Genomic DNA, 26,952 nt, shown 5'->3' on the forward strand with positions numbered 1-26,952 from the left:
GTAAGATGGTAACATCTATAAAATAAAACATGGATGCCTTCAATTGGAACTGAAGCAGCCGACAAACTTGGGAGAAAATACGTCATGGATAGTTTTTGAAGTATTATTTAGAAAAAATGTCCTCTGCTGCTGTGCTGGTTGTTGAGTTGCAGCAAAAGTTATAAGCAATGGCACAAGTTGTGCGTGGTAAATTTGGGTAAGATAGTATATCTGCAATGCACTACTGGGACTCAAGCACGCTAACGATTATCTAAGCTTGCCTTTAAACTTATTTAATTTTATCCTGTGTTGCCTTTCACCCCTGTTGTGTTGGGGCGAGAAAGTGATGTGTGGTAATGGTGGGCACCGGGGGAGCTGATGGGTTCCGGGAGGGGACATTGCCGGGCCGTGAGCAGCTGCATAGGGCCGTGAGATGCGTGACTGGAGAGAAGGTTAGAGGGGAGACCACAGACCAGCTGCGAGAACAGCAGACTGGTGGGGCACGGCTGGCAAGAGGCTCCACAGGGGTGTGCCTCTCTTGTTGAGGTCTGGGAGGTTGCGGAATGCACCAGAGGCTATAGGGGTGCGGCTGTTAAGATCTTGAATGGAGGTGACACCACAACGTTTTTACATATTCATGTTACCGTCCTTGGCCAAGTACGCTGCAGATGGGCTTCTGATTGATATAATCTCTCACATCACACCAAGGGTATCCTGGTTTGATGCTTGCTGGGACCAAACCCAGATCCTTTTCAAGTGAGAAATACGGCACGTACTGCTGTGCACCGATGGGCTTTCTCAGGGTACTCCTCTTTCCCCATCATCACATGCTGTCACTGCTCCATGTCACCACTGTATCTGTCATCTGTTTATAATGATTGGAAGCTGACTTTTTGTCCAGTTTTTGACATATGCAATATTTATTTGTTTAATCCTTGCAGCATTTTGTGATATTCTTTGTATTGTTTTGTCTGTTTGAAAATGTGGTAGGAAGTGTTTTGATCCTAGCCTTTATCCCATGCGTAAGACTAGTATAGATAAACCAGTTTCCGTTCATTGGAAGTTGCTGTCATCGAAAAATATTTTGGCATGTTGAACTAGCCTATGCTTGCTGACTTCTTCTGCAGAACCAGGCTAAGGGTAGTCAACCTTTAAATATTAAATTACAGTTACGAAAATGCAAAAATCTAGCAATTAATTTTGTATCTCGCCTTTATTTTTATAACAACAAACACTTACAGCGATCAAGCATTTCATCAGTAAAACACAGCTGTTGTATTGCAATTGATAAGTATAGTTTACAAATTCAAATTTCGCAAGAAAGTTTTGCCTTGTCGTGCGGTTGAGAAGTGAAAGTGTGGCGGGGGCTGGTGCAGGTGCGTGGTGGTCGTGCTGGGACACGGCCGATATGCGGCGTGCCCCGCCTGGGTGGGCTCCCGGCAGAGACGAGCCCCGCTGCCCGCCGCCCGCCCGCTGGCCCACTGGTCGGGCGCCCGGCCTCGCCTGCTGCTGCAGGACCTCCGCCCCCTCACGCCCCTGGGGGCAGCGCCCCGGCGCGGGGTGGCCATGCTGGTGGCGCGCCTGCTCCGCGGAGTGCTCAAGATACGCTACCTGGTGCTGGGCGGCGCGCTGGGAGGGGGCGTCACCCTCCAGAGGGTGAGTGCGCGCTGTCTCTCCTCGGCTGACCACTGTTCGTGTGATATCAGCCCTTGTTTAGGAACGATCAGCTCGCCTGGGAGAGAGTGTCATTTTACAACAAGTTGCAGTAAAAAAATAATAACAATTTGTGTTTGAAAATCAGTTCGGTGTTTCCAAAATCATAAAAAAAAATCAGTAGAAAAAATGTAGTTCACCACTTTTTGCACAGTTTCTTTTGTGTTTGCCAAACAACTGGGAGATTGCAGTTAAAAAGAGCATTAATATTTCTGAAACCGTGATGGATGACATAAATAATTTTTGACGAAGTTAGACTACATAGTAGTAATACACTTAGCTAGGGTTGCTGGGGGGTTGTTGGCTACACAGTAGTGCCAGACGGCCGGAGGGTTGTTGGTGCAGACGTACGAGAGGTGGAAGGAGGCGATGCCAGACGTGTCGTGGCTGGAGGAGTTCTTCCCCGACGTGGAGCGGCTGGACTCCCTCCGCAGCTCCCTCATGGCCGCCAAGGAGCGCATCAAGGACAGCATGCAGCTGGGTGAGCCCGCAGTTGACGACCCTGGTCTCCCCACGTCTCGTTCAGTATTACATAGCTTTACATTGGAGTATCAATATTTGCATCATGTTTGCATCTCAAGATTTTCACATTGCTAATGGCAATTTATGTGCCAGTGCTACCAGAATGCATGGACGAAAGTTGGTCCACCTCATTCTAATTTTGGTCTTAATTTTCTTAACTTACTGAAGAAGAAGAAGAAGAAAAAAAACACTGTAAAAATTTCTATGTAGACATGTAAAATTTCATTTCCAAATCATTTAACTACACTGTTACAGTCATCTTTGAATTTTGATCACTTTGTATAAAACAAGAGGTAAATTTGATGCAATTTGTTAGCTTCTCTCCTATTTGCCATTTAGCTTCCCTTTTCTCTCTTAGGGAAGGCGATTGTTTAAAAAAAATAATTTATGGGGAAAGGGGGAAGGGAAACATTTCTCCTTTGTATTTTTTGTTAGATAGTGGGGGGAAGGATACAGTGTTTCTTACATAGCAATGAGCTGAGACACGGAACATAAAGACTTCACTTGTATTCTACTGGAGACAGATTGATGGCGCGACCCTTACCATGAAAATGATTTTTTTGCCCAAAATTGAGGATTCGATCCATACTCATCTGCCAGTAAATATGGTATGTATTATGCCTACCTGCTATTTTATTTTAAACAAACCAATAAAATTTTACTATAACTGTCATTGACATTTCTTTCAATTTATTTTTAATAACAACGCACCAATATTAAAAATAATTTCGTGTTTATTTTTTGAACCATTTTGTGCAACTTTGAGCATGACTAAATCTATTATCCCTTCGAGTTCCCAGTATTCAGGGTCGGTGGTGATTCACCACCTGGCCACACGTGAACTAAGGAGAAGTACCAGAGCTTCCTGGCTCAGTGTAGACTGTGTAGCGGCAGCTGTAGCGCACTGCTGTTGCAGACCCCAGGTTGAAGGCTCTCGGGGCGGACAAGTACCAGAGCTTCCGGGACTGGTTCGACCGGCGGCTGGACGATGCCATTCAGGCGGCGGAGACTAACGAGCTCGACTCCACCGTCACCAACGGTGAGTTCCCTACGCTACCCGGCAGTGCCTCCGGTTGAAATTGTTTCTTTGCCATAATTTACAAACATGGTGAATCTCTGTTGTAGTATCATTAAAGAAAGGGATGACCCAGAAAGGGAATGCTTATCATGTGAAGGTTCCTTTATGATATTCATTTTATAAGGAAAATGTAATAACTGATAATTAAGAAATAACTTTGAAGTGTACCATGCAGAGTATAGTGTATGGTTTTGAATGTGCTGTCTCATTAAAAAAATCATAATTAGGTATGTGTTTATTACACAAATAATTACGTAACCCAAACTATCAGCGGTGATATATGACAAGCTTGATACAAATATTATGCTGTTATGATTGTCAGATTACTACCATAGTAATAATTAATAATTAATTGATTATGCATGTCTGTTGAGAAAGCAAGGTTTTCTATAAATTTAGCAAATCTGTTTAGTGATTATCAGATGTAGCAAAACCTTTGTTTTGATCAATGTACCTATGTGCTCTGGGGACTGTATTTTGGTGGGTGCTTTTAGAATTACTAATGCTATCAGTTGGCACTACCTATGAAGACGAAATCATCTTCATAACATCTTAACATCTTCCTATGTAATAAGATATTTGTACCTGATCTTCAAGCCTTTCTTTTAACAGACATCTATCCTGTCATAAAGTTTTTGTGCACACAAACCTATCTTCGAGCGAGTGTACTCAAGCAGTTAAACACCTCTGTGTATCTGAGGCCGGTCCCACTCGCTGCTACCATGATCTCTATCAACACAGTCAGGCACCACTCGCTGCTAGCACCATCTCTATCACCACAGTCAGGGACCACTCTCTGCTAGCACCATCTCTATCACCACAGTCAGGGACCACTCTCTGCTAGCACCATCTCTATCACCACAGTCAGGGACCACTCGCTGCTAGCACCATCTCTATCACCACAGTCAGGGACCACTCGCTGCTAGCATGATCTCTATCACCACAGTCAGGCACCACTCACTGCTAGCATCATCTCTATCACCACAGTCAGGGACCACTCGCTGCTAGCACCATCTCTATCACCACAGTCAGGCACCACTCACTGCTAGAACATTAGAACATTAGAAAATAAACGTAATCTAGAATGTGGCAATTGAAAAGAATTTAACTAAGGAGACTGCAAATGATTACGAGAATCTACATAGCAACGTCATTACTCAAACTGCAGTCTCCTAACATAAATGGTTTCCGTGGTACCGTCGAATGAAGGTACTGACTCGTTCAAATACTAATGCAGATTCAGATAGAGGTAAGCAAAACATAAGCTTATGTAGTAATGGAGGAGTAAGCCAACGCAATTTTAAAATAGTTCCCTGCTAAGCAAAAGGCGGGGAGGCCAGAAACAGTTGGGAACATGTAAATTTAATGAATTTATGCCTAAAACCGTTTTGGATGCCGCTTCTCACTTGGATGCAGACTCTTGTAATCAGCGGCATCCAAAACGGTTTTAGTTCTTTACATACTTCTCTTTGAAATGAATTATAGAATATTTTTGAAACAAATGAATGGCATGGTTTTAAAAAAATAATTAAAATACTTGCGGCCATATTTTCTTAGGCTACTCAGCAGAACCATATTTCTCTATTAATAATTCTCTATAAAAATTGTATTTTGATTAAATCAGATGGACGTAGTAATCATACGGTGGGATCTCGTACTACAAAGATGTCCGATGAAAGCCTACATGCAAGACTGCAACAAACAGAAATTCATTGCACTGTGAAGACGTCCATCAGAGACTGGCTTGTGCCTCACTCCTTGGTTCAACATGTCGGTGTTTGCTTCACGTGTGTGAATATTTGGGTGGTCCTTTTTTTTATTATTCATACCAAAATAAACTGCTTCTGTGTACATGTTGAAGGCACATGTGTGTATGTGTGTGTGTTTGTAAACAATGTATTTGAAATGTCAGATAGTTGTGACTGCAAGTGGTGCTTGGAGGTTGGAGGGATAGACAGTGTTGCCACTGATGCGTTGTTCTCTGCCGCTGCAGGTCTGCAGAGCTTGTCCACAATGCTAGACAACCTCTACACAGGTGTGTATGGCTGCCTCACTTTCTCCTTGTGAATAAACCTGCTCGCATCTCGATTCTCACTTCACGCACACTTGTACGTTAACTGCTTGTGAACTGTGTGTTGAATGATCGTATTAGCCTGTGTTTTGATTGGTCAGCGAGGAATGCAAACTCATTATTTTTATTTTCCACAGTTTGTTAGTCGTCCGCTTTTTAAGCAACCCAGTGGTATAAGAATCCTAACTTAATCAGAATGATTTTTGTTGCTGTGAACCTAGGCATGTTACTTTTAATCTGCATTTATGCTGACTCTGTTTAAAATTGACTTGTATCTTGCTAACAGTGGGAAATGGCTTTTGTTCAGCATTAGTTTGTCATTCCAATTTGTCATTAATATTTGTAGTGTTTTAATAATTACTTCTGCTTCGTTATTTCAACAGTTAATTTGTGCTATTCTAATGTGTACTTGTAAAGCTTCTTAATGAAAATAACCCTTGCAGTGATATGGTTCACGCTCAGTTTTAAAACACCAGTTCCTTTCCTTCTTTCATAGTAGTTTATATAAAAGAACTTAAATTATTGGGTCACAAAAATTTCATCTTATAAATAAAGTATATTTAATATCTCGTAACCTTTGTTTTTGATCACTTATCATTCATATTAATTGCTCAGTAATTTTCCATTGATTTGTTTACGTGAACATTTACGTTGATATAAACATTTTTTTCTTTTGCATTTTTTTTTCTAGTGATTGATTCCATTGAAGGCATACTTGTGTAATTTTTTGTAGCTGTGCATGAGATTTCCTAACGTGCATGTTTAGTTGCACCGTGGGGTTCCATCTGTGCTCGCTTGTGCCCTCTGCCACGACGTGAAGTGGGCTTGTGTCGGACTGAAGTGTGTGACTGTGGTCATTCTAGAGCAGCCAATGGGCGTGCGCTTGAACGCGGTGGCCTACGCGAGGCCGGTAGGGGCGGAAAAGCCGGGCGAAGACGGGAAAGGAGCTGGTGAGTCACTCGTTGCGTCACTCTTAGCCCGGGTCGTCGTCGCAGTCGCTTCACTAACCTAGTTGCAGTTGGCTGTGTGATCACCAACCTTCTCCCCCACCCCTGGTCTTGATGGCTTATCTTGGCAGTTATACAGTCTTTGGTTTTCAAAATGGGGCGGACCATTGTAGCTGACATTAATGAGGGTTCAGCTCTATAAAGAGTTCAAAAATACTGACTTAAGGTTTTTTTAAAGCCTTCTGCAGTCTTGGACTTTCCACCTGCCAAGATGTTTGACATGAACGTAACTCTAGAAGTTGGTATTGTATCTTATTTTCCTTAGAGCTTTGCGGATTGTCTCTTCAGGTGGTAAATACAATTTTTGAGATTGTCCCTTTGATTTTGCTGATCACAGTTTTTTCTGTAGATATTGTCTCATTTTTAAAATACAGTTTCCTGATATTTCGGAGCACAGGACAATTGTATTAATGAAAGCATTAATAAATCATTTTTCTTTATTTTTTTCTAGTTCCTGTACCAAATTAGACTATTACCAATCAGATATGCTGTTTGCTTTAATGCCGTTTACTTTGATATCCACATTCATATCTTGTCGTGCATGAGCTTATTTTACATTTTTTGCATGTACTGCACAGTGCTAGATTTAATGCTTCAGGAAATTTATTATTTTATTTTCTTCTTCTTTTATTAGTGCCAGTTAGTGATCTAAGGCTTGTTAACATTTCTCTTACCTATGTTGTAGGTACTTATTCAAATCACTTTTCTTGCTCAATTTCTTGAGGTGTCTATGGATTTTTTTCCTAAATTAGAAATTACTCCTGCTTTATGAACTCTAATAGAACTAAAAAAGAATTGTTGACAATTGTTTTGATTAAAGTAATATGTTGAAGATAACTTTGCATTAAAATATTGTAAAATTTTGTATTTTGTATGAAATAAATTATTTTCAGTTATCAATTGCTGTTCTGTTTCTGCATCTGACAATGTTTTACAATGAAATTATGTTTAAATATAAAACAATTTTGAGTTGCAAGGTTTTATAGTAATGATTCATTTTACACGCTCAACTCTGTACCCTGTTTGTAACACCACATTCCAAACATTTCCATAAAAACTATAGCAATGCCTACTTTTATTTTGGATGTTAAAAAATAAATATTTTGCCTGTTGTTGATGTGTCGCATGCACTGCAGAGTTGATGTGTCGCATGCACTGCTGAGTTGATGTGTCGCATGCACTGCAGAGTTGATGTGTCGCATGCACTGCTGAGTTGATGTGTCGCATGCACTGCAGAGTTGATGTGTCGCATGCACTGCAGAGTTGATGTGTCGCATGCACTGCTGAGTTGATGTGTCGCATGCACTGCAGAGTTGATGTGTCGCATGCACTGCAGAGTTGATGTGTCGCATGCACTGCAGAGTTGATGTGTCGCATGCACTGCAGAGTTGATGTGTCGCATGCACTGCAGAGTTGATGTGTCGCATGCACTGCTGAGTTGATGTGTCGCATGCACTGCAGAGTTGATGTGTCGCATGCACTGCTGAGTTGATGTGTCGCATGCACTGCAGAGTTGATGTGTCGCATGCACTGCTGAGTTGATGTGTCGCATGCACTGCAGAGTTGATGTGTCGCATGCACTGCGGAGTTGATGTGTCGCATGCACTGCAGAGTTGATGTGTCGCATGCACTGCTGAGTTGATGTGTCGCATGCACTGCAGAGTTGATGTGTCGCATGCACTGCAGAGTTGATGTGTCGCATGCACTGCAGAGTTGATGTGTCGCATGCACTGCAGAGTTGATGTGTCGCATGCACTGCAGAGTTGATGTGTCGCATGCACTGCAGAGTTGATGTGTCGCATGCACTGCAGAGTTGATGTGTCGCATGCACTGCAGAGTTGATGTGTCGCATGCACTGCAGAGTTGATGTGTCGCATGCACTGCAGAGTTGATGTGTCGCATGCACTGCAGAGTTGATGTGTCGCATGCACTGCAGAGTTGATGTGTCGCATGCACGGAGAGCTGTGCATGGCCCTCAATCAGAGACTCACCTTGTCGAACTCTCCCATTGGCTCCGATGGCAATTTAAATAATTAAGTTTACCTTAAGTTTCTTTTTGCTGTCAACTTGGCTGATTATAATAGGTAATGGTTTATGAATCACAATTAAAGGTAAAATTATTCTTTATTCCCAACTAAGGGTAGAATAAGTACTTTTTTGATTCACAACTTTGTTAGGAATGTTTTTACAAAGTACTTAAATTAATATTTGCAGCCATGCACATAACTGTTTTAATGCCAAATTAGGACCCTGTAAAAACCCTTTGGATTTATAACTTTTCCCAGTCTAATAATACTTTTTTTTCTTCATCCCTAACCTTATGTAATAGTATTAAGCTGTTGTAAAGTTTTCCCAGTTTTTAAAATAAAAAATTTGTATTGTCACATTTATAAATAGGTTATGTTTCACTTGCCTTTGCTATAGTTTTGGGTTGAGAGAGCTGTTAGGCTGCCTTCAATACTTCATCTGCTGTGAAGGGACGCTTGTCCTGCCAGGCGCCCTGGAGCCTCGTCCTTGTGCCCCCTGTTTGGTCCCCAAAACTTACTGTTCTGTTCACCTTGTCATAATGTTTTCACTAGTGATCAGTCAAATCACAATTTTCTCAAATCTGAATCTCAAATTTGAGTCTCTAAGATTACCTCGAATATATCCCTGGATCCACCCCACAAATCTGAATCCAGAAGTAACTATAGGACATTACATACCCCACGCTGAATGCCAGAAATAATCTTTAATGTGTTGACTTTAGGAAGTCAAAAACTCAATATTGATTTATTTGACTAAAGAACTATGACTAATCTACTACGAATCAGATGACCAATATGAATAAATTTAACTATAAATTTTGCAATCTGATAAGAGGTAAAGGTATTTGTATCAATAACTTTTAATGTGATAAATAACTACCTAACCTGAACAATTCCAGAGACAAGGTGATTACAAATGATTGACACTTTGAAGATATATTTTTGTAGTCTCACAAAATTATATAAAAATATAACCTTTCTACTGTAGTGTTTAATTGGTTACTGTGGTGTGTATATTTCTTAAGAGAAATCAACAAAGATGAACACGCTAATCTTAATATATTTGTGAATAAAAGAATTTAATCAAATTATTTATGTTAATAACAGCAAAGTGATTAACAGAGAAACAAAACTTAAATCAAGTCAGAAATTAAATCCTTTCTTCGATTAAATTATGACTAGTTGGGGGTAAGAATATGAGTTCCTCTCCACTATTTGGTACTACTGGGATTACAGAACAAACACAATTGTTAGTATTAACAGAACACATGCTCAAAGTTATTTATGAAAATATGTGAATTTTCGAAGTGTTACCACTATCCTTGCCCCTTACTCTGGGCCAGTGAAGATAACTCCAGCACCCTGCGGGGAGATCAGTTAAGCAAAAGCATTGCACCCACGAACATAATTTTTTAAATGCCACATTAAATTAAACGAGTAGCTCTCCCCTCTAAAAAGGTGCCACCAAAATTATACCTAGAAGCAATTGATATTTAAAAAAATATCTTAGCAGAGCAAATTGGGGAGTACGGATAGGCGACAGCATTAAAATAAAATGCAAAATCACTCTTACAGGGGAAAATACGCATGGCCTTGGAATTGTTTTGCAACACACACTTTGTAACAGGGCTTCACCCTATAAAAATAAGTAGAAAACATAACATTAAAAATATATCCTAAAATTACTTACAAAAAATCACAACCACAAAAATACAAAAATAAAAATTCTGGCCGCCTGTTAAACTTGTGTTAGGAACGCGAGAGACCAGACCGCCGGCTGGCGGCCCTCCGCTGACGTGAGCCGTGCCACCCTCGGGAACAGACAGGAGGCGGGCTGCAGCGCGTGTGCGCGTGTGTCGCAGGCAGGGACCGGGAGCAGCAGGCTCGCCTGGAACAGGTGCAGGAGGACGCCATGCGGGTGCAGTTGCAGTACCAGCGAGAGCTGGAGCGGCTGGAGCGGGAGAACAAGGACCTGCGCAAGCAGCTGCTGCTGCGAGACGCCCGGCGCCCCGCCAAGGCTGCCAAGGTCAGTTCATACACTGCAGTCACATTTCACATTCCCCGAGATCATTTTTCAAAGCTCAATGCTCTGTTTTCCTTTGTAAAGAGGAGCTTACTACACCTTTTTTTTAATACTATTGTACTGTGTTTACGTTAGTATTTTCATCAAGACTATATTCGCGTTTGCTGATCTGGCCAGGTCGCTGGTCCCTCATCCGTGGCTCCGACGTGCTGTGACCCTGGGAACCCTTCATGGATTTACATCCACTATCTGCAACCTCCAATGGAAAAAAATTTTTTAAGGGTTTTCAGCATGTGCAAAATAATGATCATCATCTTAGCCAGTTATGATTATGACACTTTACATAGTTCTTCATTAGTAGCTAGATAAGGATTTGAGTATGGTTTCTGATGTGGGGACAATATGTGATTCGCCCCATCCCTAGTGCAGAATAGTTTGCAGTGCAACTGGTGCAGGGATGCGAGCAGGGCGGGACGGTGTGGTGTGGGTCGTGCAGAAGTCGCTGATCGACATGTACTCGGAGGTGCTGGACGAGCTGAGCGGCTACGACCGCGCCTACAGCGTGCAGGACCAGCTGCCGCGCGTGGTGGTGGTGGGCGACCAGAGCTCGGGCAAGACCTCCGTGCTGGAGATGATCGCCCGCGCCAGGATCTTCCCCAGGTACCGTGCCGGCCCGCCCCGCTGGACCGCCGGGACGTCCCGCACATCAGGGACTCGAGCGGAGCCGTGCGTGTGTGCAGGGGCGCGGGGGAGATGATGACGCGCGCACCGGTCAAGGTGACGCTCAGCGAGGGGCCCTACCACGTGGCCCAGTTCCGCGACAGCTCGCGGGAGTTCGACCTGGCCAAGGAGGCGGACCTGGCCGAGCTCCGCCGGGAGGTGAGCTCTGCACTGCCTCCCGCCTCCCGCTACTCCCCCGGTCTCGTTTCACCACTTCTCTTCAGTCTTTTCTTTTTCACTATCAAACATAACAGTAATCACTAAGTTATTTTAGTAAAACTTCCGTACATTAAAACTCAAGGAACTGAATTTAGGGGGAAAAATTTAGATAAAAACTCTTTATAAAGAGGTGGAATGAACCAAAGGTAACACGAATAAGTTAAAACAAACAACTATTATTAAAAAATGTTTTTTCAAACGGCTAAAGTTCGTAGAAGGTTTTTAATAGAAAGAATAAATGTTCCTTGCTGCGTAAATGAGTAGTTTGTATTTTCACCTGAGTTTCTGTTTTCTGGAAAGTTTCGAAAACCTGAAAATTAAGTTAAAACAAACTTACAGAATAGCGGACCATATTTTTGTGCTACTGGCAGCTCCTGGATATTATTTAATATTGATAAGTTATTATTTTAATTGGGTGAGACGTAATTGAGTCGTGGCCAGGCGGCCAGGCCAGACGTGCTGGGTGCAGGATTGGCTGGACCACGGAGTGTAGCACTGGGTGGATTGTCGGCGCCGCGCAGGGGGGCGGGTGAGGTAGGGAGGCGTGCGTGGGCGCAGGTGGAGCTGCGGATGAAGAACAGCGTGCGTAGTGGCAAGACTGTCAGCAGCGACGTCATCTCCATGTCGGTGAAGGGCCCCGGTCTGCAGAGGATGGTTCTGGTGGACCTCCCGGGCATCATCAGCGTGAGTACCTCGCGCAACCTCGCGCAACCTCGCTGTGGGCCGGGGAACATCTCACCCCAGCCTCCCTCACCTCTGTGGCAGAGACGTCAAACACAGGTCAAAATAAATATTAATTTGAATAAATACATTACTACTCAATGAATAATAATGTTGTCCTATCCTATACAACAATTTGCGAACAATTGAAACTTCCAAACTTATCTAGAGTTGAAGTGTTTGACAACGCCAGATGAGTGCTCACCACTGGAGTAGATACATTGCTGACTGGAAACCATGATTGCGCCTTTGCTGTTCCCCAATTTCTCCGTTCCTTTGAAACACACGACCTGAAACAGAATTTTGAAGTGTTCTGTTTCCAATCCTATGAAATACCAGACCCAAAACCGAATTTCAAAGTGTTATTTCTGTTCTTAGTACCCTTTGTATGTTTCTGTTACTTCATATTTCACAATCTGTGATGTTAAAAAAATGTTTATCCTGTGAGAAACAGGAAAGGTAAACCAACACATTCTTTTAATGTCACCTAATTCTTGCGATGTAATAATGCATGAAAAATGTATGTCATAGAGTATAGTTTATCTGTCACAATGAATTTGGGGAGAGGTAGAAACCAAAGGCGCCATATTATTTCCTAGAATTTTTAGGCTTTCAGTTTGTTTGGTTAATTTTTGTCTTTTTTAAGGAAATATATTTTTTAATTTAATTCCTGAAGTTTACATAGGAACTGACTGCTACAAAATAATTTTTCTGTGTGCTCTTTGCTTAAACAAAGACAAAATTTCAATTAATAACCAAACCGTTATTGTTATGGCACAATATGGCATCTTGAAATCCTTTCATATAGCGAGATTACTGTTTGTTGCCCGTTGAATGTTATGATTTCTGCCCAAATACAATATAAACAAAGCATGAATGTGAAAAATATTGCATTTTGAAACAAGGTCCATAAAACTGTATACTTTGCACAACAAATTACATTTCAATTTTAAGAAATATATATAAATGAGTGCTAAAAGTGATGAACCAGAAAATAAGAATGTATCTTCCCCGTTAGGATTTTGGTGCCAGCATCCATTATGCCTACCTATTTCAAAATTTTAGTGTAACTTAAAAATAATAAATTTTTAGGCTATGCAAAGACTTTACTCATCTTTTTTTGTGTTTTTGTTTTGTTTTTAATAGCCTATAATGACCCAGCGAACCTCATTCATGTATACTTAGTGTAGCACTTGGATTTTTTTTCCTGCGTGAGAACATAAACGGGAACATAATTTCTTGATGTAAAACTGAACCGACCAATAAAAACCAGAACCACACAACCGTCGCAAACACGGCCCATGCGGAGGTTGTTGGTGCCGGGTCCAGCGTGTCCGGCAGAGCTGGCACGGACGGAGGAGGGCGGCGTGCGTGTGCGCAGACGGTGACGGTGGACATGGCGGAGGACACGCGGGAAGCCATCCGCCAGATGACCCAGCAGCACATGTCCAACCCCAACGCCATCATCCTGTGCATCCAGGACGGCTCCGTGGACGCGGAGCGCAGCAACGTCACGGACCTGGTCGCGCAGATGGACCCGCACGGCCGGCGCACCATCTTCGTGCTCACCAAGGTGGACCTGGCCGAGGAGAGCCTGGCCAATCCCGACAGGGTGCGTTCCCGCGTCCTCGCATCCTCCTCCTTTACTGTAGATGCTTCATACCTAACTCGACCATGTGCTCTTTGAACAGACCTCTGTTAGCCCGGGGGTTACATTCCTTCGGTGTGTTACTACTCCCATATTAGTTTTTGTATGTATTTTTAGATAATTTACTTAATCTCTTGTGAACGGATATTTACTTTTTCTCAAGAGGTTTGTGATGTTTGTGCCTAAATTAAATATTGTTCCAAGGAAAAAATAGTTGTTGATGTGTGTTACCAGATATTGCTGTGCCACAGGACTAGGCACGGAGTTCTCTAGCTAACGAGACTTCTGGCTACCATGCTAGGTGACTTGTTTGTGACTGGTCATGCCATCTATTATCACTTACTTTATATTTTTTTTGGTGTGACTAGAATTGAGAACCAGTTTTTAAGAACAGAACCGAACCGAGAACAGGGGAAAAGCAGAACCGACACATCACCATAGGCAAATTGGTTGGAAAATGTGTGTATGATGGATTGTAGGCAGCATTAAGCCAACTTGCAGGAAGTCCAGCTTTAAGGGGTCTGAGGAGGGAAGGGGAGGGAGAGATTAAGGTGGGGCTGGATGTCGCACGGCTGTGCACACACTTGGCACGGTGGTGCCTGGATTGTGGTGGCCTGTCTGCGTGATGATGGCTGCCATGCACCCAGAAGATTTCTTGAATTCATTAAATTCATTAATTTAAACTCAGAATAATTGGTCATCATTTGTTATTTTTAATTTTACTCACTATGCCAATGCCTAAAATACAAATTACTGGATTACCTGAAAGTAAAGTATTGCCTGCATGGAAAGCTTTGCCATTGGCATTAAATACGTAATGTCTTAAGATGACGGACTGTTACAGTGTCAGCAAATTGGTCAATATTTTCCGTAAACTTTGACGTCGCTGGGGCTGATCCCGTCGGTGGTGGTTGAAGTCCCGGCTGCTCCGATGGGTGGTGGAGGGGGTTCGAGCCTCGTGGCCTGGGGGATCAGGGGATCAAGCCTAGCGCAGGTGGGTCACTGTCCCCGAGATGACGAACCTGAAAAGTTTCCTCGCCGTGGTTGCGACCCGCGTCGGCCGAGGTGTCCATCCGCGAGCACGCGCCTCGAGTGCATCTCGCGACTCCACAGCCCACATCAACACTCGCCACTCCTGCGATCTATCGTCTCCGGCGATCCGCGCGATACTGGCGCTACACGATAACCCGGCTCGCAAGATTATCTCTGCCCACACTCCCCTCCCTCCCCACACGCGCACTGGTGGTGCCATCGGGGCAACGAGGTGGCAATGTGCAATAACGGTCGAAGCGACTGGGAGGAGCACTTGGGGCGACGTCAACTTCAATGGAGGCAAAAATTTTAATTCTGATTTTAAGGAACTGATTGCAAAGAAATGCATAGAACAAAAATTTTACCATTTTTTTTTTTTTTTCAATAAGAATTATTTTATTTGCTTAATATGTGTGGTTGTTTATTTAAAGTAATTACTTATCTGGCTTTTTTTTTCCATGTGACACAATTATTATTTTATTAAATTGTTTACTTTCACTGCGACTGCAGCATGCAGGAAAACTGCTTGAAGGAAACATGTTGGGATGTGTGTGGACGCAGATAAAGAAGATCCTGTCGGGCAAGCTGTTCCCCATGAAGGCACTGGGCTACTTCGCGGTTGTGACGGGCCGCGGCCGGAAGGAAGACTCCATCCAGACCATCCAGGAGTACGAGGAGAAGTTCTTCCGCAGCTCCAAGCTGTTCAAGTCAGTGCCCCGTTGTAGCATAGCTTCAGTGCAGGAGAAATAGTTTACATTCTAGTTGAAGAGAATTACAGATGAACCCTGTTTTAACTTTTCCTTTTTTAACACCAATAGTTTTACACATTGATTGTCATCAAACTATGTTAGTGAGCTGCTGATTGGTACCATCACAGTAAATTTATTCAAGGGGGGATTTGTTAAAACATACTTTAATTCCAAACTCATTATGGCTTATTTGTAAAAAATTAAACATGCTAGAGGTCTTGAAAATTTATTTGCTGCTGATAACATTTTCCTGCATGAAATCTTTTTTTCTCTCTCCCTTTGGATATGTTATACCAGGTTTCTACTGTATTTGAGTACAATCTGTTAACTTTTTATCATAGATTCACATGTTTGAGTAATTATTTTAAAGTTCAGGTGTTCCTGAAGCTAATGTGTTGCCCCTGGAGTGGAGGAATGCTCAGCTGTGTCTGCCCAAAATTGTAATTCTGATTTCAAGTTATCGCAAAAAAATGCATGGAACAAAAATTTTACCATTTAATTAAATTTACCAGGGCCATGCTGTCATCCTTGCACGTGACATAGATGTGATGGAGTCCAGGAGCTATCATAGGAGCACCGCGAGGAAACTAGGAGGCCTATCTCCAGACCACGTGCACCGAGGTCTCCTGGGTAGGGAGCAGGTGCTGAGATGCAGCTGTGTAGTTCTCGAGTGTTTGGGTTGTTTTATAATGTTCTGTATCCCCAGTAATACCAGGTACAACTCACATCAGTAAACAGGTACCACCTATGCGCTGACAGTGACTACGGTGTTGAGTGTCGATGCGTGGAAGGGCGGGGGTTGTCGCAGGGACGGCATGATCATGTCGGGACAAGTGACAACCCGCAACCTGAGCCTGGCGGTGTCCGAGTGCTTCTGGAAGATGGTGCGGGAGACGGTGGAGCAGCAGGCGGACGCCTTCAAGGCCACGCGCTTCAACCTGGAGACGGAGTGGAAGAACACCTTCCCCAGGTCAGGCCTCCGGCGTGCGTGTCCACAGTTCTATACTTCCAATTCTATGTGGATATACTATACTTCCCATTCTATATGAATATACTATACTTCCCATTCTATGTGGGTATACTATACTTCCCATTCTATATGAATATACTATACTTCCCATTCTATGTGGATATACTATACTTCCCATCCTATATGAATATACTATACTTCCCATTATATGTGGATATACTATACTTCCCATTCTATGTGGATATACTATACTTCCCATTCTATGTGAATATACTATACTTCCAATTATATATGAATATACTATACTTCCCATTATATATGAATATACTATACTTCCCATTCTATATGAATATACTATACTTCCCATTCTATATGAATATACTATACTTCCCATTCTATGTGGATATACTATACTTCCCATTCTATGTCAATATACTATACTTCCAATTCTATATGAATATACTATACTTCCCATTATATATATGAATATACTATACTTCCCATTCTATATGAATATACTATAATTCCCATTCTATGTGGATATACTATACTTCCCATTCTATATGAATATACTATACTTCCCATTCTATGTGAATATACTATACTTCCAATTCTATATGAATATACTATACTTCCCATTATATATGAATATACTATACTTCCCATTCTATATGAATATACTATACTTCCCATTCTATGTGGATATACTATACTTCCCATCCTATGTGAATATACTATACTTCCCATTCTATATGAATATACTATACTTCCCATTCTATGTGGATATACTATACTTCCCATTCTATATGAATATACTATACTTCCCATTCTATATGAATATACTATACTTCCCATTCTATATGAATATACTATACTTCCCATTCTATTTGGATATACTATACTTCCCATCCTATGTGAATATACTATACTTCCAATTCTATATGAATATACTATACTTCCCATTCTATATGAATATACTATACTTCCCATTCTATATGAATATACTATACTTCCCATTCTATATGAATATACTATACTTCCCATTCTATATGAATATACTATACTTCCCATTCTATATGAATATACTATACTTCCCATTCTATATGAATATACTATACTTCCCATTCTATATGAATATACTATACTTCCCATTCTATATGAATATACTATACTTCCCATTCTATATGAATATACTATACTTCCCATCCTATATGAATATACTATACTTCCCATCCTATATGAATATGCTATACTTCCCATCCTATATGAATATACTATACTTCCCATCCTATATGAATATACTATACTTCCCATTCTATATGAATATGCTATACTTCCCATTCTATATGAATATACTATACTTCCCATTATATATGAATATACTATACTTCCCATTCTATATGAATATACTATACTTCCCATTCTATATGAATATACTATACTTCCCATTCTATATGAATATACTATACTTCCATTCTATGTGGATATACTATACTTCCCATCCTATGTGAATATACTATACTTCCCATTCTATATGAATATACTATACTTCCCATTCTATATGAATATACTATACTTCCCATTCTATATGAATATACTATACTTCCCATTCTATGTGAATATACTATACTTCCCATTCTATGTGAATATACTATACTTCCCATTCTATGTGGATATAGAATTTGAATGGTTAGAATAAGAATTGGAATCCCGCTAAAAAAAATATTTCACATTGAGTATCTAATATGTATGGAAATAAAAAAGGAAAATATGTAATGAAGTAGCTTCTGGGAAATTGTACTAATAATTATTATGTAAAAAGAGGGTTGGGTTAAGTCTGCCTCAAAAATTATACGTAAAATGTTTGTTGAATATTTAAATTTAAAAAAACGTTTTTGTGTAGCAAAACTAACCAACCTTAAACCTTAGTTTTTATTTGCGATATTACCTAGATCACATTTCACTCCATATTGATTCAGAAAATTTTTGCAAACTGCTAAATTTCACAAAATCTCATTTGTTTTAATGCTGTATTCACAAAATTAGTGATAAAATGAGCTCATATTTAAATATGTATTCAAACCCTAGTTATTCGTGTGATCCCAATGTTAATAGCAGCCAAATAACTTGTACTTCACTGTACGTACTGACTTCCTGAATACTTCAGCGTAACCACTGCAGAGGAATGCTCAAAGTATTATTGTTTTTGTTTTTTTTTAATTTTAGATAAGGATTAAGGTTTTAAGTTCTAAATCTTTGGCAGACAGTTTCACTACTTATTATTAAACATTCATTAATTTCTGTGTTCCTTGCGTAATTTCCTTGTGGACAGCTGAGGTTACTTTCAGTCTTAAAAATTGACACTGTAGCTATATTTTAAATAATGTAATGGGATTCATGAAGGGACTTGATAAACTTTACTCTTGAAAAAGTGATAAGATTAATCTTGGAGTGGCCTCCAGAATGAATGGATAAGAGAATGAATGGTAGACGCGAGTGAGAGGCGGAACAGCGAGATGTAGCGTGGACAGTATGCTCGCCGCGGGCCCAGTGGGAGTGCGCGGTTGCAGGCTGCGCGAGCTGGACCGCGACGAGCTGTTCGAGAAGGCGCGGGGCGAGATCCTGGACGAGGTGATCAACATGAGCCAGGTGTCCCCGCGCGACTGGGAGGAGCTGCTCATGAGCAAGCTGTGGGACAAGGTGTCGGCGTACGTGTTCGAGCACATCTACCTGCCCGCCGCGCACACGGGCAGCGCCGGCACCTTCAACACCACGGTGGACATCCGGCTGCGGCAGTGGGCGGAGCAGCAGCTGCCCCAGCGCTCGGTGGAGTGCGGCTGGGAGGCACTGAGGCAGCGCTTCCTGTCCTTCCTGGAGAGCGCGCGGCAGTCCCGCGACCACGACCCCATCTTCGACGCCCTGAAGGCGGCGGTGGTCGACGAGGCCATGCGCCGCCACGCCTGGGAGGACAAGGTGCGACACCTGGAGATGTGGCTGTTCAATTAGATTTATACAAGTATCATAAATAATCCATATCATCAATAAAAATTTAACAGTTAGTTTATCGGCCAAAAATTGGTTATATTTCCTTTAAAGAATTAAACAAAATCTGTGTAAAAGTAACAGAAGTGTTAAAAATAATTCTGCATTTAGTCTTTTTGCTTAAACATTCTTAAAGAGCTTACATTTTTATCTTCTAATGTAACATTAATTACATAATGATAAATTAATATTGTGATTGGATATGGGTTTAAATCTTTATTAAGTTAATTACTGGAATGATTAAAAACATTTTGAACACACTTTATTGTGTCCTCCTTCACAAGTGAGGAATGTGGTGGATGTTCCAGTGAGTTAGCAGGCTTTCTCTGGTGCTCCCGTTCCTTCCACCTGTTCATTCCATTAGTGCTCTTGTCTCGTCACCACTGTCGACAACAGGATGTCTGTGTCTCCCGTGGCGTGTGTGGTGAGTGGTCTCCGTGCCGCAGGCTCCGGAGATGCTGCGAGTGATCCAGCTGAACACGCTGGAGGACCGCTCCATCGCCGAGAAGCAGCACTGGGACGCCGCGGTCAAGTTCCTGGAGACCAGCGTCAAGGACAAGCTGCAGGTGGGTTGTCTCGGAGGGCACAGTGTGCGAGGGAGTGTTGGCCAGGTGGGACGTGAGGGGCACAGCCGGCTCTGTGGCTGTCCGCAGCAGACGGAGGCCGTGCTGCGCGAGATGATGGGGCCCGGGCTGCAGGAGCGCTGGCTGCGCTGGAGCTACCGCACCCCGGAGCAGCACAAGCGCTGCGCCGTCCGTGCCGAGATCGACAAGCTGCTGGTTTACAACACGGTGAGTCCGTCTCCCTGCCTCGATCACGTCGCCCACACCGGAAATAACTACGTATTTCATTCATATTTTCATTCAGGCTATTTAAAAGCTAAGTTATTGTGTCAAAACAAGTAATAACCGGTTATAGTTTTAATTTTATTATTTTTGTATAATAGTACTGGTGTAAATATACAAAGTAGTTTTTTTTTAAATTTTAATTTATGAGGTTTTTGACATAAATTGATGTTCATCTTTGCTATTACGATCTGATGAGAGGTACATATGCCACTTTGCTTTTTGTTATCAGGTACAGTTTTATTTTAACAACACTTGCTCTCTTGACTGGCCAATGACATGCTATGTGTCGGTGGGAATACTAATTTCATGTTTGTGTTTGCCCATTTTGATAGGTTTGATGTTTTTCAATTTTTATAATAACTTTCCCAACGTAAGATGTCCCGATCGGAGACAGTGAGGCCGTAGTGGCTCGTGTTTGCAGAAGCACACCTCGTCGCTGTCGCACGATGAGCTGACCACGATGCGCAAGAACCTGCAGCGCGCGGAGGTGGATGTGGACAACGAGTTCATTCGGGAGACGTGGCACCTGCTGTATCGACGCCACTTCCTGCAGCAGAGCTTGCTGCGCGCCTACGACTGCCGCAAGGCCTACTACATGTACCACCAGGGCCACGAGACGGAGGTGAGCGCCGTGTCGCACGGCAGTCGCGACGGTCGGGGACGCGTCTCGACACTTCGTGATACTTACTCGTGTTTGTAGTTGCACATACTGCATCTGCATGGTCTCCTTCCAGTAGCATCACTGCGCTCCCGACATTTGTAGTCACCCAAGAGTTCGTTTTAGTGTTCCCTGTTTTATAGCGGGTTACATTCCACATCTATGCTTCACTTCTATAATTATTTTGTAAATTAAAATATAAACCCAATAGTTGTTCGATTAATAAAATGATTGTTTTATATTTTTGGACATTTCTGTCATACTGCACAGTATTATTTGTTCAATTTCCCAGACCAAACAACATAACGTATTTACCTTGTCGTTTCTTTAAATATTTGTTGCATTAGGTGAACTTTTTTTTTTTAGTGGTATTTCATTTCTCATTCTTACCATACAATATTTGTACTTGAAAATAATTTGCTTTTTAAATTTGATTAAAACTGTAAATCTGACGATCACATAAAACTAATATTTGTAACCAATGCATAGTCTTGAGAAAAAGTTAATATAAATTCTTGCTCTTTGTAAACTAACTTCAAATTTCTGGGACTTTAATTAATGTTGAAAATTATCATTATATAGCATTTAACAAAGTTTTTAGCATTTATAACTGTAGCTAGATTTACTTATCTCTTATCATTGATCAATTTTTCATGAAAGGTTCCAGCTGTTGTCTATTGTTGTCCTGAACACACTCCTCTGGATCCCCCCGAGTGCTCCTGTGCCTCGCCGACGGACGCCGTGCCGTGTGCGCAGATCGAGTGCGCGGACGTGGTGCTGTTCTGGCGGATACAGCAGATGCTCAAGGTCACCTCCAACGCTCTCCGTCAGCAGATCATGAACAGAGAAGGTACGCCATCGCTCTACCACTCTCTCTAGGCCAGGGAACCCTGTGATCGACTTCCTTTTGGCGGAACCCCAACTCCTGCAGAGAAAGTTATTCCACAGTAATTGTGAACACTGAAACCAAATTTATTAAATTTTTTCTTATTGTTAAAGACCCCTGGTATTTATATTTGTTTGCATGTTGTAATGTTCGAATAGTTTGTAGCATATTTTGGTAAGGAATATATGCTTAGGAGATCATTAATTTTACTTGTGTGTATGTATATAGCCATGTAAATACAACAGACTACCTGTGCGTGCGGTATCGATAACAGTGCCGGCATCGGCTGCCTGCTTTTTACAACGCGTGTCCCGACTCAAGGAACCCCAGTGTTCTGCAGAACACCTTTTAGGAACCGCTGCTCTAGACCATTCGGTGGGAGTCAAGTGTGTGGCTATACTTTACAGTCAATCCTCATTAATACAAATCTGCTGAGTACGAAATTCCCGTTTACGCAAAGTATTTTCACAGTCCCAGAAAATTAAGTATGCTCTCCTATGTTATTCACAACATTTAATACGAAATACGTTTAATAGGAAATATGAAGTGGTTTTGATCCCTCAAAGTTACTGTTTACGTGTGTAAGTAAACGATTACTACAAATTTCACTACCTAAGTTATAAAAATAAGTAATTATGTTTTCATAACCCTCAAGTAAACAAACATTTCTCCAAAGATGTATGCATTTATCCTACTGTGCAAAATGGTTGAAAAACAAGATGAAAAGTGTAACTCTAGTGGCAATGTTAATAACTAAATTAGAAAAGATGCCATTTTGTAAACTGAAACTAAAAGGAAAGTTCTCTATTCTATACCGTATTTTAATTAGTTGTTGGAAGTGCACGTATGAAGAAGTTTAGATGATTTATAGTAATAAGTTCGGATATTTTCTTTTGTTCGGACTTGTGCCGTAACTTGAATGTTGAGTGTGTGTTTTTGTGTTGTAAAATGACTGCAAAACATAAATGTAATAATATTATATTGCAAATTTAAAACTAAAATTATTAAAGAAGTTGACAATGGAGAGTAAAAAATTTAACGCTAGAGATTTGACATCCTGCAATCATTCTTGTTACAATTAAAAAAAAAATCTTGAAATGATTGAATTGGCTTTTGCAAGTTCTTGTGGATTATAAACTATAAAAAAGTATGTGAGATCCAAATCATGTATAATTACCAGCTGAAAATTTGCCAATTTCTGGACCAATAATGATGATGAAATGAAGAAGAAGAAGAAGAAGAAGAAGAAGGCGCATTACTTTGTTTTAAGGTTAGGGATTTTGGAATTTAAGTTCCGCAGTGGTTGGCTACCACAGTTTATATATAATATACAGTATATATAATGTTCTTTATGGTTATAATTATAAGAATTAGAGGGTAATCAAATGATTTCCGAATAGTTTGGTGAATACAAACCTCGTTGTTACAAGTGCTAAAATTATGGTTCCTTCAGGTTTGTATAATGAGATTTGACTCTATTAGGTATTAGCATATTTCATTTGGGGTTTTGAGATTGAAGCGTCGCTAACAAGAGAACAATCAGTGTGAAGGGCGTGTGACGGAGCGCGTGTTGCAGCGCGGAGGCTGGAGAAGGAGATCAAGGAGGTGCTGGACGACTACAGCCAGGACGCGGAGCGCAAGGAGCAGCTGCTGACCGGCCGCCGCGTCACGCTGGCCGAGGAGCTCAGTGAGTGCCGTGCTTCTGCTTCTTGCTCTATGTGCTGCAGTATGAGTTATCACCTGTTATCATGGAACCCTCTTTGTTTCCTTACAAGCAACTGTGAACTAGCGTGAGTCCTTTGAGACTCATGTACTATGATTCTATGTGAATCCCAGGAAGGGTGTTAGACCGTACCTTCGTTCTTGTTTTGGCCATTAATCCCGTCGCCGGTTCAAGTGAAAATGGGTAAGATGCATTTTTACAGAAGACATGAAACACGTGTTTTCAGAATAAATTTCATGCATGAGACATCCTGTACAGATTCTTGAAGCATTCGAGGGCCTTGCGTTCCTCCATCGTACAATGGTATGGTTACCTCTCATTTCCCCCAGTCGGCACATGCACGAGAGGGCTGCGTTCCTGTTCAAGCCTCGTGATCGTGGCACTTCTCATGCTGCCTCGCCAACACAAATACACCCGTGATGAGGCGGACCCCTTAAACTGGCAGCACTGTGCTCTCGAGTTGTTTCTCGATTGTTGGTCGGTTGAGCTGTGCTGGTGATCAAACAGTCCGCGGAGCCATGGTTCAAACACTGCACCACTTACTGGCGGGAACTCACTCCCAACCTTTGAATATATATATATATATACACACACATATACATATATATATATATATATATATACATACACACACTGTATAGAAGTCGCGAGTGGATAGGATTTACTCTACGTTTTTCAGAAGCGTATGATGAGCAGCTCGGGAACTTCACCGCTGCAGTGCGTTGCCGTAACGCCCTGTATCGTCTTAGTTGTTATTTACACGTTAGAGTGCAGCACTGTCGCCCGCTGTCATTCCCCCCACCCCCCACCAATCATTCACTGCAGCTCGAAGACGTTCAACAGGAGGGGGAAGGGGTGTTTGAAGAGTTCGACACTTGTCCGATAGGGACCACCACAAGTCGATGCCCTAGAGATGGTGGCGATTGCGGCGGTGAATTAACCAACTACCTCAAAACCGTATTAGAAATTTTAACCTGGGCTGGCGACTTCTATACAGTATATATATTCAAAACTCCCAATAGACTTCACTTCTCGCTAGCGAGCACAGCGCAGAGACAACGTTGGGGCTAGTTGTTTGGCTAGCAGGCGGTGGAGGAGTAAACTGATGAAGTTTAATCAAGTTCCTGGGGATAGCTAGACCAGTCAGTGTTCCAAGAGCGCGCCCATGTGTTGCAGAGCGCGTGCGCCAGATACAGGAGAAGCTGGAGGAGTTCATCCAGGCGCTGAACAAGGAGAAGTGACACGCACGGCCCCAGTCACGCCGTGCCACGCACGCTCGCCGTGTCACATTACACACTGTGATCAACTGTGGCATTGATTGTAAACACAGCATGTGTTTGTGTTGGAATAATTTTTTTTTTAATTTTGTCGCTGCTTGTGATTGTTTCATTCGACAACAGATTATTACTGGTTCAAGTCATGTGAAATAGTTTTGACTTTTTTATGTAGAAAACAAACATGTAAATAAATTGATTTTGATGTTTGAAAACTTGAGTGCTTTGTTGAGTGCATAAAAGTAGCTGAAAAATATGAGTCTTATAGGTTCCTTGATATAGATAATGAATGTAAACAAGTGATGAACTGTCCGAATGGAAGTTGTAAATTACCCTTTATTACGAACGAAGCACCCGCTACATTTGATATTTTTGTCTCAATTTTTAATAAAGAAAAAGTTTTTTAAAAGGAGTATTGTTGAACATATTTCAGCTGATGTTAAGCTGCAGATTACCTTATTCATCCACAGTTGAGTGGCTCGCAACATGCACAAGGTCTTCAGTCCACTCCTGGGCAGTCGTGCACACAGTCCAAGGAACGAGTGGTCGTGCGCTGATGTCATGTTCTACAGTTCAGCATGTTGACATAAGCAATTCTGGGAGATTATCATAATGTTAATTTACATATACCACACATTGAGTAATATTTTGCAATTTTATTTACGTGCCAAAACTGTAAAGGTGAAACACTTGGTTTTAAACTCCTTTCATTCATATGGGCCATCATGGGAAAGATGCAGTATTGTTTGTTGATGAAATGTGAGGGCTTTGTGGTGGTTGTGGTCTCTAGCCTCCCGCCAAGGTGCTCCGGGTTCGAGTCCCGGTGGAGCTGCAGTGATTCAGTCTGAGCGAACTATAAAACAGCAGGCAGTGCAAATATCCACGAGTATCGTCTTGATTGGTGCTGGATTAAAGAAAGTTCTTAGCCACAGAGGCTGGGTTAAAGAGGAAAACATAAATACAATATTTAACCTAACACATGTAACTCAAGTAAATAGACTCAGCAGAAACTGAACTACGAGACCGAGATGGAGAAGACACTCAGGATCTACCAGATATGCTTGTAAGTAGTTCCACTGCTGAGAAATTATGTTCTTCACTGAAAACATTAAAAATAATTATCTACCATGAGACAGGAGCATCTGTTATATCTACTCAAGGAAACATGTAACCACTTAAATGTAGAGTTAGTGGCTCAAAAATTATGGTTCTTTTAAAGGTTCCAATAAATCTGAACCTTACAGCATTCACAGGTAGTTCGTAATGAAGCATCACTTGGTGTTTTCAATACACATTTGATCTAATAATAATCATCTGCTAATTAAACACAGTTTTATTTTGTTTTATTCAAGTATAGTGTTAGTTAATTTTTAGAAGTACATATATACAATATCAGAGAGAGTAACACCACGAAGACGTACTGTTCTCCCAAACAATAACTCATGTTACCCTAGAGTTGGCCAACATGAAAGTCCGTCATGCTGTGTCTTAGTGTCTGCTGGCACGTAGCCCTTTTGATGTGTCCAATGACATTATTACCCACTCAGAAATATCACTCAAATTTATTTCCTCACTTAGGTATTGCACTTTGCAGAACAAACAAACCTAATAAAACTGATTTTGTACTTTATATAACAGTGTGGATTAACATCTCAACCGTGGTGACTAGGGTCTAGTGGTGAGATATTTTAGGTCCTTGCACATTGAAAATACTTCAAAATCAGTATGTTTTATAAATGTAGCAAACCGTATGTATTCGGTACTGATTAACGGGTGCGTCATCTAGTACCAAGTAACAAAACGTTACACACAAATGCATTTCTTTACTACTCACATTTTTTGTAGTATGGATTTTATTATGTTTAATTTCATTATAAGTACAAAAGATTTTGATTGTTGTTTTAATTTTGTTTAAAACATGTTTTATTTCATTTTTTATGTTTTATTTTATTCTATGCAAAACTATTTTTATGTTGATTTATTGTTAGAATTTTTTTTTTTAAATTTTATTGTCAATAAATAATTTTCGACACCTACTTATTG

At 41.3% G+C, this 26,952-nt stretch overlaps 1 protein-coding gene across 5 annotated transcripts; it reads left to right on the forward strand.

Annotated features, from left to right (window-relative positions):
* The first annotated feature begins 24 nt into the window (after window positions 1-24).
* On the forward strand, window positions 25-25,124 carry LOC134532182 (dynamin-like 120 kDa protein, mitochondrial). Of its 5 annotated transcripts, none has more exons than XM_063368582.1 (20): window positions 25-196; window positions 1,356-1,635; window positions 2,038-2,173; window positions 3,131-3,253; window positions 5,286-5,327; window positions 6,227-6,313; window positions 10,260-10,423; window positions 10,917-11,080; window positions 11,161-11,299; window positions 11,918-12,043; window positions 13,461-13,691; window positions 15,321-15,466; window positions 16,317-16,478; window positions 19,049-19,451; window positions 19,967-20,086; window positions 20,174-20,311; window positions 20,790-20,990; window positions 21,783-21,876; window positions 23,489-23,599; window positions 24,812-25,124. In XM_063368582.1, the coding sequence occupies exons 1-20, from the start codon at window positions 168-170 to the stop codon at window positions 24,874-24,876; spliced, it is 2,961 nt and encodes a 986-aa protein (XP_063224652.1). In that variant the 5' UTR covers window positions 25-167; the 3' UTR covers window positions 24,877-25,124. The 5 variants fall into 5 exon arrangements, with proteins under 5 accessions (XP_063224652.1, XP_063224653.1, XP_063224655.1 ...); XM_063368583.1 differs by having other exon boundaries at window positions 31-196; window positions 20,177-20,311; XM_063368585.1 differs by lacking the exon at window positions 6,227-6,313 and having other exon boundaries at window positions 31-196.
* The last annotated feature ends 1,828 nt before the right edge of the window (window positions 25,125-26,952 follow it).

This window comes from Bacillus rossius, chromosome 5 (genome assembly GCF_032445375.1).
Source record: "Bacillus rossius redtenbacheri isolate Brsri chromosome 5, Brsri_v3, whole genome shotgun sequence".
In the NCBI taxonomy this organism is placed as follows: domain Eukaryota; kingdom Metazoa; phylum Arthropoda; class Insecta; order Phasmatodea; family Bacillidae; genus Bacillus; species Bacillus rossius.

What these genes read in the sequence shown, in the direction of transcription:
- LOC134532182 (XM_063368582.1), top strand. Translation starts at nt 168, where the DNA reads ATGGCACAAGTTGTGCGTGGTAAATTTGG. An exon ending in GCCCCGCCAAGGCTGCCAAG is followed by an intron (nt 10,424 to 10,916) that starts GTCAGTTCATAC and finishes TGGGTCGTGCAG; the next exon opens with AAGTCGCTGATCGACATGTA. An exon ending in CACGCTGGCCGAGGAGCTCA is followed by an intron (nt 23,600 to 24,811) that starts GTGAGTGCCGTG and finishes CATGTGTTGCAG; the next exon opens with AGCGCGTGCGCCAGATACAG.